The sequence below is a fragment of the Lissotriton vulgaris genome, chromosome 1_1, assembly GCF_964263255.1.
Source record: "Lissotriton vulgaris chromosome 1_1, aLisVul1.2, whole genome shotgun sequence".
Taxonomy (NCBI): domain Eukaryota; kingdom Metazoa; phylum Chordata; class Amphibia; order Caudata; family Salamandridae; genus Lissotriton; species Lissotriton vulgaris.
In genome coordinates this window covers 853,434,171-853,452,389 of record NC_141685.1, presented here as the reverse complement: position 1 = coordinate 853,452,389, position 18,219 = coordinate 853,434,171, and the positions used below count along the sequence as shown (strand labels likewise).

General features: G+C 43.5%; 1 protein-coding gene across 1 annotated transcript in view; it reads left to right on the top strand.

Moving 5' to 3' along the window:
* LOC147748020 (very-long-chain enoyl-CoA reductase-like) overlaps positions 1-17,549 on the top strand; it is a 54,671-nt gene extending 37,122 nt beyond the window's left edge. Inside the window, exons 6-9 of the mRNA XM_086926744.1 lie at positions 1,916-1,973; positions 5,312-5,400; positions 16,815-16,860; positions 16,946-17,549. Coding sequence (XP_086782870.1) covers positions 1,916-1,973; positions 5,312-5,400; positions 16,815-16,860; positions 16,946-17,073 — 321 coding nt within the window. The 3' untranslated portion in view covers positions 17,074-17,549. The remainder of the gene's footprint in view (positions 1-1,915; positions 1,974-5,311; positions 5,401-16,814; positions 16,861-16,945) is intronic.
* The last annotated feature ends 670 nt before the right edge of the window (positions 17,550-18,219 follow it).

Sequence of the window (18,219 nt, the reverse complement as noted above, 5' to 3'; positions counted from 1 at the left end):
CCAAAACTGGAAAAGATAATCGCCACCCACGGCCTCATTGGCGAACTATGGACCAACAACGGCCTGCCCTTCCACGGCACTGAACTGGACGAATACCTGCTGTCTCACCGGATCAAACACCGACGTATAACCCCACAGTGGCCCCAGGCAATCGGGGAGGTAGAGAGCTGATGAGGACACTGAACACAACTATCCAGATAGCCCTGGCGGAGGGCCAAAGTCTAGAGCTAGCTCTCTACCAATTTCTGTGAGAATACCGGCTAACCCCCCACTGCACCACAGGAGTCCCGCCAAGCTGCCTCTGTTTTGGCAGGGTGGTCACAGACACCATCCCCCATCACCCGATGTGGGCAATGTCACCTGCCCCTCCGAGCCAGTCCATGGAGTGGAGAGAAAAGACGAACTTGGACGGGTCCCGGAGAAGGAAAGCCGCAGACAGCCCGATTGGGGTTGGTGATAGAGTGCTTGTACGGGACCGCCACCCAGGGGGGAAGTTCCGCTTACCTTTTGAATTGGATCCCTGGATCGTCACCAAAGTCCATGGCACCATGGTCACCGCATCCCGCGGAGGGGAAAGAGTCACTAGAAATGTATCGTTATTTAAAAGAGCCCCGATGGACGATGGGGAAGAGTTTCAAGAACCAGGAGTGCCCGCCATGACACCTCGCAAGGCGTAGGGGAAACGGCTGAAGAAGACACTCCCCCACTGACCTCCAGCGGAAGGATCGACCCAGCCACCCAGCACCCTGAAGGTCTCCCGTCAACAGGAGAACAGAGCAGCCGAGACATGTCGGAGAGAGACTGTTCCGAAGACATGTTCCAAACCCCGCCGGACAGAAGTACCCAAGGCAGGTATCACCTGCGGCCCCATCCAAGGCAGTCACAGAGTACCGAGACTTTATTGCCCGCTGCCAGTCATGGAAGTAAGGCGAGCCTGTGCACCAGCGAAGATCAAGTAAGACTGTTCCAACTGTTTGACAATTTACAGAGACTGTAACATGTTGTGTAGTTATTGGTGCATTGTTCCATGGTTTTGTAATGTTTACAGTTTTTGGGTAAAGGAGGAATGTAATGTTGCCCGTGTTAGGGCGAGCCCAAGTTTGTAGCCCCTGCAGGAGTGCCAAGCCACACCCCCTCACAACGTGGCTCAAGTTGGCCGAGCCAGCGTCCACGTGGGCCGGCACGCAGCCGATGTAATAAATAGCCCAGGGCTCTGGGCGTGGCTCTGTTTGGTTGCTGGCCACTAAAGCAATCCACGTGTGTGCGTGTGTGATATTTGCAGGCTCCCCATGCAACACTACACATTCTGCCACTGGGGTCAGGCATCCGAAGACCTGGACACAGCAGCAGAGCAAAGGGTAATCAAGTACATCCAATGGGTAACCACTACTGTGACATCATTGCAGAGAATAACCGAATTTCGATCTAGTTATTCATAATGAAGCTTCCCACAGAAAAATAATAGTTTGGAAGCTGACAATAACTAGGTTGTTTGACTCCAAGGAATTACAAGTGACATTAAATAGAAATGTCTAAGAGCAGTCTATAGTGCCACGCCGAGGTGGAAAATTCAGCCTAACCAATGCTGGATGTCTACATGTACTCACAAATATTTGTTAGGATGCTCTGACCTGCCTCAAGTTAAACACTGAAATGTGAAAGTGCCACAATGTTGCTTTACACAACAAAATGTAGTCCTTAAATTGTTGGGTTCAGGGGAATCGTCCATTTGATATTTGTGTCTTTAATCACATTTTAAATACAAAAGAAGTACAAGACACACAAGTTAGGTTTTGCTTGGCCTAACATAGCCTGCTTTTCTTTTTTCAGAAACATAGATCATTTTTATTTTGTGGATTGTTTTGCATAAGTATGTGGAAAGACTTTATTTGATAGTATGCTTTTTTTAATGCAGATATGCGAAACTGGAAACTTCTCCATCAATGTTGCACTCAATAGGCTGAGAACAAATGGTAAATATCATGGAAATAAAATGATTTTTGTACGGCTAATCAGGTGAAACACATGTATGTCCACTTTTATAAAAATATATGAAGAATACATTACGCACAGGTAAGATCAGGAGTTATGATCATTTATTCCAACTCATCTTCAAACCACTCTCCATCTCCCCGTCTCGAGTTCTAGTCCAAGCACGTTCCAAGCGCACGCAGAGATGAACTCACAAATAGATATCTGAAAAACAGTAGTAGAAAGGGAGAAAGAAGCAGCCACCACAATAAAGTTCTTGGCAACAAACTGTTGATGGTCTTAAAGTATTTTTGCACCAAAAAGAGTTGTTCATACTCCAGCAGGATGGGCCAGATTTACTAATACGTTGTGCCGGGTTTGCAGTACGTTTGTAATGCAAACCCTGTGTAATGTAGTGTGTTGGTTTTTACTTTCCAAAGCAAATGAGGATTTACGTTGAAAAGTTGGATAAAGTAAAGTAGTTGTAAGGACTACTTTAGGCTAGATGACATCAAGGAGGCGTTGCATGGAGGTACATAGGTTTTTCCATGCAACCATCCATGGGTTTTGACACAAATCCCAATCTACCAACAATTGTAGAAAATAATTTTCACCAAAACCTCATGCTATCTCGTGGCAGGAGTAACACAGGAAAAACGTTTTAGGCTTTCCATACTTTTCCAAAGTTTGCATGTGCAGCGGCGGGCAGGGCAGGTAAGTGCGGTGGTGCAGGGGGGGTTGGGGGGGTTTGGAGTCAAAGGACGACAGAATAGGTACAATTAATGAATAAATATAACCTATTACATAGTCTGTCTACTCCCCCTGCCCCGCCCCGTCCACCGCCCCACCTCGTTTACCTGCGCCGGCTGTGACTGTGCATTAATGCTGCATTGTACAGCACACATACAACTTGGGAAAAGTATTAAAACATAGGGGTATATTATCTAGAACGGAGTTAAGAATATCGCCGCTTTAGCAGCAGGAAACTGCCGCTAAAGCAGCAATAATGGGCTTGATAATATGCCGTAGAGAATTCCTATAGAAGCCCATGTTCTCACCAGAACATGGGCTTCTATGGGAATTCACAAGGGCATATTATCAAGCCCTTATCGCTGCTTTAGCTGCAGTTTTCTGCCGCTAAACCGGCAATAATTTTAACACTGTGTCTTGATAATATGCCCCTAAATTCTTTGTACTGGAAGGCGGTCCTTCCAGTACAAAGCCTACACTTGACAGACCTCACACATCCTTGGCCCATGGTGCATTGGGTCATGGCAGCTTGAAGGGCAGCAGTACTGAGGAAGACAAACACCGTGCCATACATTAATAGAACATTAGGAGGAACTTGGGTGTTGTGCTGTGCTGTGTCCCCTTTATTTCATTTTCCCCAACGTGTCTGTTGCTGTTGGGAAAGAGAGATATGGCGTGGGCGTTATTTAAACTGTTTGGGGAATGCCAAGTTCCCAATGGTTAAACTGCCGCTGGCTCCAGTTAAGGGAACTGTCAGCATCCTTTCTGTCCAGATTCACCCCATGAACCATGGCAACACTGGACAGAAAAATTCCCTAAATGTTCTCCAAGTGCAGGGTGACAGCACCCTGCTTATAAGGGACATTAGTTAGGGTATTTTGAAGATGGACCCAGTCTTTTGTGGTCTATCTGCAGATACAAGTCACAACTGGCTTGCTGTGCTGGCAGTGACATGGCCCTCCCTTGCCATGTTTTTTAGTCCCAGAGCAGCTCTCCCATGGATGTAGCAGAAGGCTTTAATTTGGGTGGGATGGCAGTGCCTGGGGTTCTGAGGCTGCCTCTGCCGCACCCTGTACATTGCACGTTAGCTACATCTACCCATAGCTGGGTACCTGGTCTTTCTCTGATGAAGTCCTCTGAGCCCCCTAGCATCTGCACACCTCTGTCCATGATTAACTACTGTGCCAAGGAAATGTACCCATTGCATTCTTTAATTGTACACATAATTAATAGTTTCCTGAAGAAATTCATGGTAATGCAAGATCTTGCTCTCCGTGGGATCAAAGCCAATCAAAGGTCTTCCTCTCATGTCATTATTTTTCTTCTAAATTTAGCCATCCAACTCCAGCAGTCAGTCATCTTTTATTTGTTCAGGTTTGGATGGATAGTTCAATCTTTCTAGCCCCACGCATCTAACACGAAGTAGTTAAGCCAATGCAATGCAAGAACATGGTGAAAGAGTGCCGTGACGCATAACTAGTGGGCACAGCGCATAAATAACTTGACCATCCCAAGGAGGGACCTGCTGAGGAGGAAGTAAAGACAAAGGGGCAGATTTATGTCGGACTTGCGCCACGTTTACGCCGCCGTTGCGTCACGCAACGGCGTGGAAACGGGGCGCATCCCTGTGACCTATTTACAACGTGACGCATCTAGGCAGATGCGTCACGTTGTAAAGCCCTGCGCCACATGAAACCTGCGTCAGGTTTCATGTGGGCGTTCTGTTGCAGGGTGGGCGTTCCCTCGGAGGAAAGCCCCGTAAAACTGACGCAGTGAAATCTACAAGATTTCACTGAGTCCGTTTTACGACACTGCTGGGTCAAATCCTTACGCACCACGTTATGTATGGGTGGCCTCTGTACATTGCAGGAGTTGCGTCGCACTTTCGACGCTACTCCAGCAATGCGCCGCCCGTACACCACAAGATGCGTCACGCATCTGCCCTTCCTTGCACCATGGTGCGCCGCATTGTAAATGCGGCGCATCTGTGGTGCCGCAAGGAGGGAATTGCGTGACGCATCAGTTCTGGCGCATCCCTGCTGATTTGCAGAGATGCGCCATAACTCATAAATCTGCCCCAAAGAATAGAAGTAGCAGAGGGTGGAGCCTTTACACAGAGAGAGTGGAGAGTATTAGAACACAAGGATGACGTGTGTGAAAAAAAGAAAAGGGTGTAGAGAGAGTGGGACATTCACAAGGAGCAGTACTTTGAGGTGGAGAGGGCGCAGTGACGATGTGGGGCACAGTTAAGGTGCACATTGCAGGGCAAGAAAGTGGCAACAAAGGTAGATCTAGTCAGTCCTTGCTGTGCCACCTTACATCATACTTTAAAGGTGACCTAAGGTCTGTAATACATACTCTTTAGATATCTTTTAAAATTAGAAAGGGATATTTGGCTATTAGAAAAAGGAAGATATTGCAGTTTACTGCTGATGAGTATGGTTTGAAGGGAGTTTTAAAATGCATCACAAATAAAAAGATGAAGTCTGAATGCTATGTGCCAGAATTATGATTGTCCATACGTAAGAGTTACAGATGACTTTGTGCAGCTGCATGCTATTCTGTTTTTATCAGAGCCTTTATTTTTCAGAGTCGAAGATTCGTCGGATCCCTCACCCAACAAAGAATCCTTTCACATGGCTATTTTTCTTTGTATCCTGTCCCAACTACACCTATGAGGTATTTGCCAAATATATCAGACAGAGCCTAATATGATACTAGATACAATAGGCATGCAACTGTAAAACGAGTTTAATGTTTCTGATGCCATGACTAGCAGGGAACCCCCAGGTCAAGCATCTAATAGTGCTGTTAATGAGGCCTCTGCTGACTTAGCTCCTTGAGGAAAGTGCTTGCTGTTTAGATCTATGGGTAAACTGCAGTACAAACGTTTGCATTCAGCAACAGTAGGTGCAGTCTGTTCAGAAAGCAGCCGTCAAGCTGACTCTATATGAGATTCTCGGAAGCCAGAACAAATCGCGAGCAGGGTCGGACTGGCCTTTAAGGAATCATGTGTAAAGTAACAGGAGTAGAAACCCATCAACCTTGTTGGGATTGGGGTAGAAGGATGTGTATGAGAAACAATATCCCAACTGGTATTATTTATGGACAATTAAAAAGGATATCCGTACAGTATTATCCAAAAAGAAACAAGGAGACTCAATATGAATTTCGGGGAACGTCGTTTACGACGCAACTTTTAGCACGCAGTGCTATTACAACGCGGTTTTTAAATCGCATTCTATTACAACGCATGACTCTGGGGGGCGCTCAAGGATAGGGAATACTTTTAATTTACTTTCCAACACCTTCCCTAGTGTCAACGGGGACTGGTGTTGGAATAGTAAATTAAAATATTCACTATCCAACACCCCTTTCTGTTATGCGTTGTAAAAGAATGCGTTATAAAAACTGCGTTGTTACAGCATGCGTGCTAAAAGCATGCGTTGTAACAACATACATCCATGAATTTCATATGTGCTCACAGCATCATTTATATCAACATTTGAGAAAATCACGTGGGACAATAGCAATTACAGTTAGTGTCAGCACTGCAATTAATAAATGACCAATAATAGCCCAGTATTGTACAAGGTGCACAAGTGCAAAGTGGGTGGCACTACGGCGACGCAAGTCACAGTGAAAAACAGCGTGGTCGGCGCAAAATGAAAAGTGAGTAAATATATACAGTGTCTAAAAACAATTTAGTATTCAAACAATTTAGTTTTGCATATATCTTTTTATGACAACCACTAAGTAAAAGGGCGCCTAGGAGTTCGCTGGGAAGTCGACGGCGTTTCGATCCATAGGACTTAGGATCATCATCAGGACTGGAGGGCCAGGGGCAGTGCGTCAGGCAATAGTTGGGTGTGAACCACTGGTCATGAGACTGGGCGCTTGTCTCAGTTTTTTAGGGGGCAGAGCGGGAGTACAAGCGGGTCCGGAGTTGCATCCTCGGTAGAGTAGATGCCGAAGGTAGTTGAGAAGTAATCCGGGACCGGATGGTCCAGACAAGGTGCGGATACTCTCGGGGTGGGTGATTGCGGTAGAATGAATCGATCAGCGGTAATTCGGTCCGTCGGATGGCCGTAGTTATCCGCGTGGAGGGGAGGAGAGTGAATCTTTCCTCTGTCGGAGTCAAAAGCGAGTGAAGCGATGTATCTGGGTTGCTGTATCCGCACCTTGTCTGGACCATCCGGTCCCGGATTACTTCTCAACTACCTTCGGCATCTACTCTACCGAGGATGCAACTCCGGACCCGCTTGTACTCCCGCTCTGCCCCCTAAAAAACGGAGACAAGCGCCCAGTCTCATGACCAGTGGTTCACACCCAACTATTGCCTGACGCACTGCCCCTGGCCCTCCAGTCCTGATGATGATCCTAAGTCCTATGGATCGAAACGTTTTCGACTTCCCAGCGAACTCCTAGGCGCCCTTTTACTTAGTGGTTGTCATAAAAAGATATATGCAAAACTAAATTGTTTGAATACTAAATTGTTTTTAGACACTGTATATATTTACTCACTTTTCACTTTGCGCCGACCACGCTGTTTTTCACTGTCACTTGCATCGCCGTAGTGCCACCCACTTTGCACTTGTGCACCTTGTACAATACTGGGCTATTATTGGTAATTGCAGTGCTGACACTAACTGTAATTGCTATTGTCCCACGTGATTTTCTCAAATGTTGATATAAATGATGCTGTGAGCACATATGAAATTCATATTAAGTCTCCTTGTTTCTTTTTGGATAATACTGTACGGATATCCTTTTTAATTGTCCATAAATAATACCAGTTGGGATATTGTTTCTCATACACATCCTTTAAGGAATCAGGCAGTGCCTTTGGGCTGGTCAGATATGTCATTGTGTGCACCATTGTTTGGCTGCGTGTGAGCTTGTTTCAAGGTCTGCTGGGCTGATTTTTGCTATGGATTTATCTGATATTTAAACAAACATTGGCTAGAGCAAGCTCAAATCCATTCAGTCTTCTATACTTTGAAAAGCACCTACACAGCGTGTCTTTACAAGTTCAAAACTGTCCCGAATTGCTAACATGGCCCACATTTTTAACTTTCTAATTTACCAGTGGGGGCCACTTTTATTTTGGTGCCCTTGGCTATTGTCCGACCCTGATCAGGAGTACCACAAGAGTGAGACACAGCAAAATCTTTGTGAATTATGTTCTACTAGTGAAGCCATTCTTTGCTTCCACCTGGAGCTTCTGTGTTTTGTCTCCCAGCTTCACCCTTTTCTATACAGAGACTGTCTGGCTGGTTTTAGGATTTATATTATCGCCTATTTTTTAAGGCACGCACCTGTTCTGTCCAGTTTCTCTTTTTTCTCCAGTCTCTGTCCAAACAACTATAATTAAGGCTCCCTGTTTTCCGTTTTTTCTGATTTTTAACAGATAAATACAGACTGAAAACATGTATTTTCTTGTTTGTATTTATTTTTAAATGTGGATAAAAACGGAAATTGGGTTGCTTTTTGAGTCATTCTAAATACTGTCTGCCATGACTGCCAGGCCAATAGCCGTGTGGATTGATAGGTAAGGGGGCTAAAAAAGAAATGACTTTTATTAAAGAGCCTTTAACAGCAGTAGATATGGGCAAGGTGGATACTGAAATTTGCCTATTGTCTTATAAGTGCATTGATTTATCTTCTGCTGGTGTTTTCAGCATTGAAACCTAGTAGGCATTCAATCATGAGTGCATATTTACTGGTTAAATAAATGCGTAAATATACTAATTTCAGCTTTATTTTTTCACAAAACCCAAAATAAAAATGGATAAATACAGATGGAAATGATATGGAATACCATAAAACCGTGAGCCCTAATTATAATGCATCAAAGAAAATATGATAACCAAAATGGGGAAAATGTTGTTAAATTTAAAGTACATATAACAGGTAATGCAAATATTGTCTGAAAGCAAAACAAAACATCTTTCATTTGTGGACTCTTCTATTTACCTGGCATCGAGGGTGCTGGATATAATAATGTTTTCCACATGTTGTGGGTATGACAGACAGCTTAGCATTAGGAGGACTTATTAGACTTGTAAATCACGATTTTTTTGAGTTGAGGTAGAATCTACATAGATTTCTCTAATCATATCATAAATTGACAACAGAAAATGTATTACTCAAAGTGTTCCAGGGCGCGGCGAATGTGCACGCCTACTTTCTGTGCTGCCGGGCACTTTGGCTGCAGACTCTTGTGCAGCACCTTCTGTAATACAGATAACATGGCCTGCTACATGTGCAAGGGACCCATGCAAATGAAGGAAAACTCTGCGCCTGTGCCAGATTATGAGCGTGGGCTCCAAATCAAGGGAGCAAATGTATATATTCACCATCTGTGCACCACTAAATGTGGAATAACATGCACAAATGACAGGTCACACTCTATTCCACAGTGTAAAACTCAACATCAAATGTAAACTGCACACTCAAAGATAAATTCTTCACTCCATGCCAGCAACATTTAGCAGCTTGATAACAATCAGGGTTAAACCTCGAAACAGGCATCAGCGAAAGCCTTTTCAAATCGTGAGAGTACCTCGAATTTAATAGCACAAAATCGGGCACAGCTGCCCTTGTTCATACAAACAGGAGCGAACTGCTGTTGTTTTCAGAGCTTCTCTCTTTAAGAAAAATACATTCTCACTTCCCTGCATCGCTCGCAATTACAAGACATAACCATTGTCCCCCTGTCATATACTCCATCCCAAAAATACTGCCCAAAAATGTAATTCACTGGTAATACAATAGGCTGGGAACATTAATATTTCTGTATTATCATTGGCTGGAAGAAGGAGTCTATCTCTGCTGAGACATTGACTCTGTTGACATCAAGTTGTGTTTAATTAATACGGATGGTCACACATTGAGTGAAAGTACTGTATTTTTCTATAATGAAGTTTTAAAGTTTACATAACAAGACTTAAAACCCATTTACATGTGTTGTACTGTGTGCATTTGAAAAGTGCTTCCTTGTTTCTGTCCTCACAGCTTGTGTTAAGAATTATTTTAGTAAATATTATTGTTAATTCAAGCAGTTTTACAATCGTGTTTTAATCTAGCTTTATAATGTATTATTTTAGTGTTACTAATAATCCTGTAGAAAAGAGCTCTGCTCTGCTCGAGTGCATCATTGCAAGGCCATATGCTCTGGCTAACGTGATTCGGGGGAGTGGAGGGGTGGATTGAAGAATCTCGAATTTCCCAACTTAAAACGCAGTGGGCCTTATGGTGAATGTGTGAAGTGACCAAGGTTCAGCATGGACTGTTCCCTTGAGGAGCAGGGTCAGTACTGATTTGCATTGGATGGTTCTCTGGTGTGATTTAGAGTTTGAAAGACAGGTACACTTTTGCAACGGAGCACCCTGTTGTCAAATTTAAGGTCCACCCCCATATTCTGAGATGGGCAGACCACAAGTTTCATTCCAGTGCAGTAAAATTGTCAGGGTACAACTTCCTTTGTTGGCCCGGCGGTGAAGGTGCCATTGGAAGTAAGCTATCTGATCATCCATCCTATTTCCTGCACAAAAACTATCCTGGGAGTTTTTTTCCTCTTTGTATGTGTGCTGAAGAATGCGGCACACATGCAAAGTGGAAAGAAGGAGGCTGAATAAAGATATTTCTCCTCATTACGCCAGTCTCAGGCAAGTGCACCATTGTGGTGCAAACCCATGTCTACAACTCTTTCTAAACATAGGATTGCATCATAATTGATAAGTAAGTGCATGAAAACACCCATCCACCACCCATAGATTGTATTGTTTTGTATTGTAAATAGCATTTGTAAAGCGCAGCAAACACGGTACGGGTACCCTGGCGCTATGGTACATGACGCAAACCATCATAAAACAGAGAAGGTAGAACTCAATTAGACAGCACTCAAAGACAAGAAGTCAGTTTCTGGGGAACAGCCACATTTTAATCCCTTTCCTAAACAGAGGCAGGGTGTTGCATTGCCTAGTTTCAAGTGGTAGTTCAATCCATAGCATTGCAGCAGCAGTACTAAAAGCCCTTCCTCCCAATCTAACCTTATTAAACCTTGAGACCTTCACCAAACAAGCAGAAGAGGAGCGGAGGATCCAAGTGGGAGTGTACCAAACAAGTTTCTTCTGTAGAGGCTTAGAACCAGATCCATTCTGAGCCCTAAACACTATGCATAAGGACTTAAAATATGTTCTTTGCAACACTGGAAGCCAGTGTAGCTCAGCTGAGCACATTGATGCAGAAGAGTCCCATGGTCTGGACAGAACTAATTTTGCCGACCTATTTTGGACGCGTTGCAGGTGCTGAATCAGGAACTTTGGAGACTCCAACAGTAGGGCATTGCAATAATCAAGTCTGCTTAAAATAACGCCTCTTACTGTTAAGGCTCTGGACAAATTTGGAAGCAGCGGGAGGATCTTTCTCAATGCTCTGATAAGACCAAAACAGCTCCCCACAGTTTTATTCACTTGCATCTCCAAAGACAGATTAGCGCTGAACGTGACTCCCAAATTTCGCGGCGCCTTAGTCAGAACCAGAAGAGTAGATGTTACAAGGGGCCAAAAGTTGAGAGGGAGAGGCAGAGGAACCTTCCCAACCGCACAGTGTAAAATTTCAGTCTTATCTGAATTGAATTGTAAAAAGGTATTCTGTAGCCACTGCGCAGTATCATGCATAGAGGCATGGAAATTCTCCAATGCATTACACTGGGTTCCATCCAGGGATAAGATAATCTGGGTGTCATCAGCGTAATTAACCAACTTCACATTGTGAGCCTGAATTATGTTAATCAATGGGCTCAAATATATGTTGAACAAAATTGGGCTAATAGCAGACCCTTGAGTAACACTATGCCAGATGTTTGAAAAGGCTGATTGAAACAGAGGAAGAGCCACTGCCTGACACCTGCCAGATAGATAGGATCGGAACCAATTCAGAGCAGTGCCCACTATTCCTACCTCCTCTAGATGGGTCAGCAAAATTCCATTGTTAACAGTGTCGAGCAAAATAAGTATTGCCGATTGTCCCCTGTCTGCCAATAAACAAATATCAACTACAACAATACCGGGAGAGGAAGGGTCATAGGGTAATTTTAAAGACCAGCCCAGTTTCACATCCCCAAATACTAACTTGTAAGCAACACAGCGAACTGGGGGTCTAAAGACCAATAACATGGCAGGCTATCTACACTTTCACAAAGATAAAGTGGTACCTCAGTCACAAATAAGCCAAAGAAACTAAAGAACTAACCATAGGAGAACAACGCTACAGTGATATGTGGTAAGATCCAAACTCATTTATCTGGATAGCCATCAACTTCTCGTTGTGATCAGTATTATCATTTTGTCAACCAGCTAAAGAAGTGGTGTATCTCTTGATCATAGAGGTCACCATTCATATGGTAATGGGCTGGATCGCACCCACATTCACTTCCAAAAACACAATGAGCGACTAAGTAGTTGACCACCGAGAAGATAAAGTGCAGTGCAGAACACAAAAATATGTGATGGGTTAAAATAGGGTGATGTGGCACAAAATAGAGAACATTTTATTAAGGTATAGACACATCCCCTAATTAAAAACAGAACAGTGCAACAGGCAGTTTAAACAAATAACTACCAAAAAAAGGGCCAACATGTTTCAGCCAATCGGGCAAGTAGTCCCTAGGCTTTCTTCAGGGCCTCTGCTCTCAAATATTGCTACTGCATACACACAAGATAATCCTACCTAGTGAAAATATGGCGCTAATCAAAAACGTGAAACAGAATTCTTGCTGTTAATCATGAATGAAATAACGCAAAAGAGGTTGGAATGGATACAACCTGCACCGTCAGCCATATTAGGATGGGCTGTTAAAAATGCTTTTCCGCAGCGGGTTTTCCGCCGTGGAAAAGCATGTGTAACTTCACTGCGGGGGCCTGTTGCGGGCCCCCTGGGTGAAGGGGGGAGGGGGTGCACATGGGGGGTACCTCGGCAGGCACTGCACGATACCTGCTGCTTTCTGCATACAAATGCAATGTATGCATTTTTACCATTGCGGCGGATGCAGCTTGAAGCCGCACCCGCCGCGGTCACATCCTAATTGCACATCGTATTTGATTGGTTTGTATGATGCACAGAGGCCACTAAGTGCTTAATTCCCAAAAGAATAAGTGTGAGGGCCTAAAGATTTGCTCAGAATCCCACAAAATATAGGTGTGCCGAATACCAAAGCTGCCTAATCTTATTCGGCCTCCTCTCTTCTGTATATTATCAGACACTCCTTGCCTTCATGGGTGTCAAGTCACTAAAACGCCTGGGGCAGCAGAAGTGACATCACAAACGTTTTGACCCTGATGACATCAGAAGATGTGAGATCATGTCTCTGTCGACACAGGTGACATAAGTGGTGCCACATGACCTTCAGTCCAGTCCCAATCACTTCACAGGAAGTGCTCTCTCAGCTAAAGTATAAAGTTATCAAAATAACAGATCATTACTAAAATAGGTAAATAAATAGCATTATTACCTGGAGGGCGGCTATTATATGCCAGTAGTGCAACTATGAAATGTCATGGGCACCACCATGATAAGGAGCCATAATATGCCACAGGTGCAGCCTTCGCAGGCCCAACTTCAGTCCTCAAATGCTGAGGTTCAACATTTATTTGCAAGATTCTACCAATATTTGGTAATGCTCATCCTTAATTTGCAGAGGCTTGCACTTCATTTGTCCATGGTTCAACCATTTTTATTCCAGTCTTAACCATCACGTGCCCAGTCTCATCTTCGTTACGCCAAATGTAAACTGATGTGTAGATGTCTAGCTCTGAAGTGCACATTTACTAGAAAACTGTTGAAGCGCGTTGTTAAGCCAAGAAGACTAATGCCGCACTCCAACAGTTTCCAAATGCAGGGATGATCTGTATTCACAAGAATATGGCGCACCCCTGCCTTTCCTTAGCGCTGGCGTTAAATGTAGCTGCCTGGCGCCAACCAAGACCTTCTTGCACCATTGTGCCTGTATAGCAGGGAAAGATTGTTTATGTGCAGGAAGGTATCCCTTCCTGCACATAAACAATCAGTAATGACGGTTTGTAACTTCTATGTGTGCTGCAGAATGCAGCAAACATAGAAGTTGCAACTTGTCATTTTTTTTAATGATTGTTTATATGCAGGAAGGGACACCTTCCTGCACATAAACAATCATTCATGGCATTTTGCTCTTTCTATGTGTGCTGCTGAATGCAAGAAACAGAAACAGCAAAAACAAGGAGAAATAAAAAGCATTTCTCCTCATTTCTCAATGTTAAGACCAGATTTTTCCTGGTCTTAATTTTGGTGCTGCCCCATATTTACGCTACCCTTGTAAATATGGGGCAGAATCAAAATCACCTCAACACCCACTTCCCACCCCTTTCACTATAAGTGTAGCATGAAAGGGGGCCTTATTTACATGGCGGCATTAAGCCATGCTAAGTGTAGCATGAAAGGGTGCCTTGTACAAGGCAAAAGACACACAATTGATGGACAGAATGCAGAACAAACCAGAACATTCACCCCTAGTCAAGAGATTCGGGTTAAATCAATCATTCTTTTGCTCACCACGTCACCCCAGTTTTGTCACCTGGCCCCTTGGACCCTCCGATGGTAGGGATCGCAAGCACTGTACCAGGGGCTACAAAAGGTATATCACGGGGTCACAGATGTGAGCCCTGTTGACTCCTAAAGGACGTCTATACTTGACTCCTTATCTCACTTCTGCAGGTTCCTGCTTTCTCCATTTGTCACAGTTGTTTCCTGTCTCTCTCCTGTCCCTTCTGTCTCCTTTGTGTGGTATTCCGTCTCTTGTTCAAGTCATAGTCTATGCCTCCACTGCGTAACAGCACAGCCGTCCTCCTTCATCCCCAATAGCCCTTTGCTTCCAAGTGAGACCTTTATTTCCAAACTATTATAGCAAGCCCAGCTTAAAAATTCTTTCCTTGTGCCTACACTTTATCAGCAGCAACTTGTGTTTTAAATAATCAGTAATATCCCTATATATTTTCCTCATATGTACACACGTTCAAACAGCTTCCTCATACATTTGCAAATGAATGGATTAGAACCAACTTTTCCTTCATTCTAGCTTCTTCTTCTAATGCTACACTCTACCAATGTACTCTAAAGCATAACAGTAAGCACAATAAACTACGAGGGGCAGATTTACAAGCCCCTTGCGCCTCTTTTGCGCCACCGTTGCATCACTTTTGTGACGCAATGGTGGCGCAAATCCAGCGCCATGGTGCAGGGTACCTACAACGTGACGCATCTGGGAGATGAGTCACGTTGTAAAGCCCTGCGCCACAAGAAGGCGTTCCTGCGCAGGTTGGGGGGCGTTCCGGTGCAGGAACGCCTCCTAAAAGTGGCTGAGTGAAATCTACAAGATTTCACTCGGTCACTTTTAGGGCCATGCTGCGTCAAAACCCTGCGCCTGCTTGAAGCAGGCCTAAGGATTGACGCAGCATGTTAGAGATAGGGCACCCCCTAGCCTTGCTGGAGCAACTTCAGCAATGCGCTGCATTTCCGCCAGGGATGCGTCACCCATCTGCCCATCCGAGTGCCACGGTGTGCCGCATTGTAAATGCGGCGCATCTGTGGTGGCGCACAGGTGGGCAGATGCGGCGCAACTCTTCTGGCGCATCTCTGCTGATTAGCATAGATGCGCGAGAAGTAGTAAATCTGCCCCCATGTCTGTATCGATCGCAATATAATAAGTTCCATGAACTTCTGAAGTCACTTATTCAACAGTCTCAATATGGAATTAGAACATTAGGATGTTGAGAGCGCAGTTGAAGACAATAATAGCTGACATAGGCCTTCTGCTCCAATATGGCAATGTTTGTCTTTCTGTTTCTCCCTGTTTAATTTTGGACATTCTACCCTCAGTGGTGGAATGTTCTAGCCCTTTTGCCTCAGCTAATACCAAATATTAAAGCGCCTCAACATCATTATAACTCAAGCTCAGGGCCTTTAACAACTGGTGTCAGTCTATAGTGGAACTGCTTCGACCTTACTAGTATCCTGAGTATGTACATCTGTGAGTATTTATTCCCATGCAAATAATGTCTATTTATGGTGCTGAATAAACATAGTCAGTTTCACAGAAGAAGGGTGTTATATAGATATTTCAAAGCATTTGAAAAATAAGCAGGGAATTGATGTGGAGTAGTCTTTGAAGAAGCCAAGATCTCTTTTTTTTTTTAAAGATTGTTAGAGATCCTGTAACCTGCAACGTGAATATCAAATAAATGATATAAATGTTGCCTGATTCCCCATCTGGGAAATTCATGGCTTATATTGGCCTTAGATCCACATTTAGGTACCAATTCTTTGCAACATCTTTATTAGGAACATCCCAAGAATTTGAAAAAATGGCAACGTTTTTTCACTGTTGTTTGCTACCATCTAAATTAATCCATCACAATATAAAGTTTGTGCAGCTTTGATTGAACAACACAATCCCGTCTTAAGCTTCAACTGGACAGAGTACACAAGGAATATATCCGTGTTCAGTAACACCAGAAAGGCCGGCACAAGATATTTGGTCAACAGGATACAAGAATTTATTTGCTTATCAGAATAACAAATATTTTAGAAACGTGTTGTATTGCTGTGATATCTTGGAGACTGCTTTCTTGCATTATCCTTTCACTGTGACCATACCTGCAAAAATCCTCCCTTCTCTGTAACCTCACCAGCCGGGAACACTTCTGTAGTTGCTTGGTCCTTCTTCAGGTGCTTATGAATTTTTAAGCAACCACACAGACTTTGCGACCTTAAACTTTCCTAAATAAGCCTGTCAGGCCTTCTAACAGTATTTGTGATATACATACACGTACTTGCACAATGCATTTTAATCACCGATTTTATATGTAGACGAGACTACATTTCTAAAAGACCTACATGGCAATGCTCTTTGTTTGAGAGGTAGTGTTTATTGCATAATCCATACATTTCCGAACATCAAGTTCAGTTTAAGTGACTTGTTTATGAATATCTAGTATGATTATCATAGAAAGTTTGTTATGGCACCTCACATTTGGCTGTTTTCTTGTTACTTACAGGTGGGCACATGGATCAGCTACACCGTCATGACCCAGTGTTTCCCAGGTATGTGAAAATTACACTCATCATAGTCAGGACATGTATGGTTTGAAGGCGAAGTTACTAACAACCTTTCTATCTTCATTTTCAGTGGGATTGTTTACAACTATCTGCTTTATTCAGATGACCATTTGGGCCAAGAACAAACACTGCATTTATATGAAACAGTTCAAGGATTATCCAAGTTTCCGGATGTCTATCATTCCTTTCTTCCTGTAGGAACTGGTTATTTTGAAATCTTGCAATGCCTTTCTGAAATAGATACATATATGCCTTTACCATGGCACTGTTCAAAATAAATGTCTCCGACTTTTCAATGCTATTAGCCACTGATATCATTGCATCAAATACTTAAATTTTGTAGGATGTGTGACTAAATCTCTTTACCAACTGAGAGATCTTCACCCTACGTAGCTCATGACCTAGTGGTCTTGTAAAGTATGATCCAAAATAAGCTCTAACTTCCCGAGTTAACTAACTGGAAATGAGTTCAGAATCTCTCAAAAGGAAAACATCCAAGTTCAAGTTTTTTCTAGAAGTCGAGACCGATAATGAAATCTCTTCTCCTTAACCACATCCTCTACTAAATCTAGCAGGAGGTAGAGAAGGCACACCTAGTCCTACAAATAAATGAGTTCTATAACTTCACTCAAAACAATGCAGTATGATATTTTGAAAATATTCTTCTCTTTTCTCTGCTGGCAAAATGTTTAGTTGTAAATAAACAATGACATTTAACAAAAAGAGTTTTGGTTGGAAAATTAATCAATACATATTTAAACGCAAAGCATAACATCGGAATGGATTCTTAAGTAGATTAAGGGTGTTGCTATGAAGGCAGATTAAATAAATCAAAACTCAAGGCAATCCTATTCCTATTAAATGAGAGCTGAATGTCACTCAACAAAAAAGGTGTGCTAGGGTCCCTGGGAAAGCCAAGGACCAAGCTGCTTCATGCACTCTTGATTCAGAAACAAGAATGCGTTTTATATCCTTTGGTAGCATATATACACCTCAATCCATTCCAACCCCTCATTTGCGACCAATCCTACATGCAAGGTTGTCATGCCCAACATCATAGATTCAGCGGCATGAAAAAGAGCTTATGGGCCGATTTTGATGTTGGGCGGAATAGCTACTGCCCGACACCAACCCGGTCCTGAGACCGACCGACACCCAGTCGCAGTCCCGACGGCCTAATTTGGATGCGACCGAACACTGTTCATTATTTACTAATGGGACTATGCAATACGGCCGCAAACCAGCCGTAATGCATGCTTCCATAGAGAAATGAGAGGTGTGGTTCTTCCCTGCACCCCGTAGCAGGCACCGCAGGCAGTGTAGGGATCAACAGGGGCCCTGCTG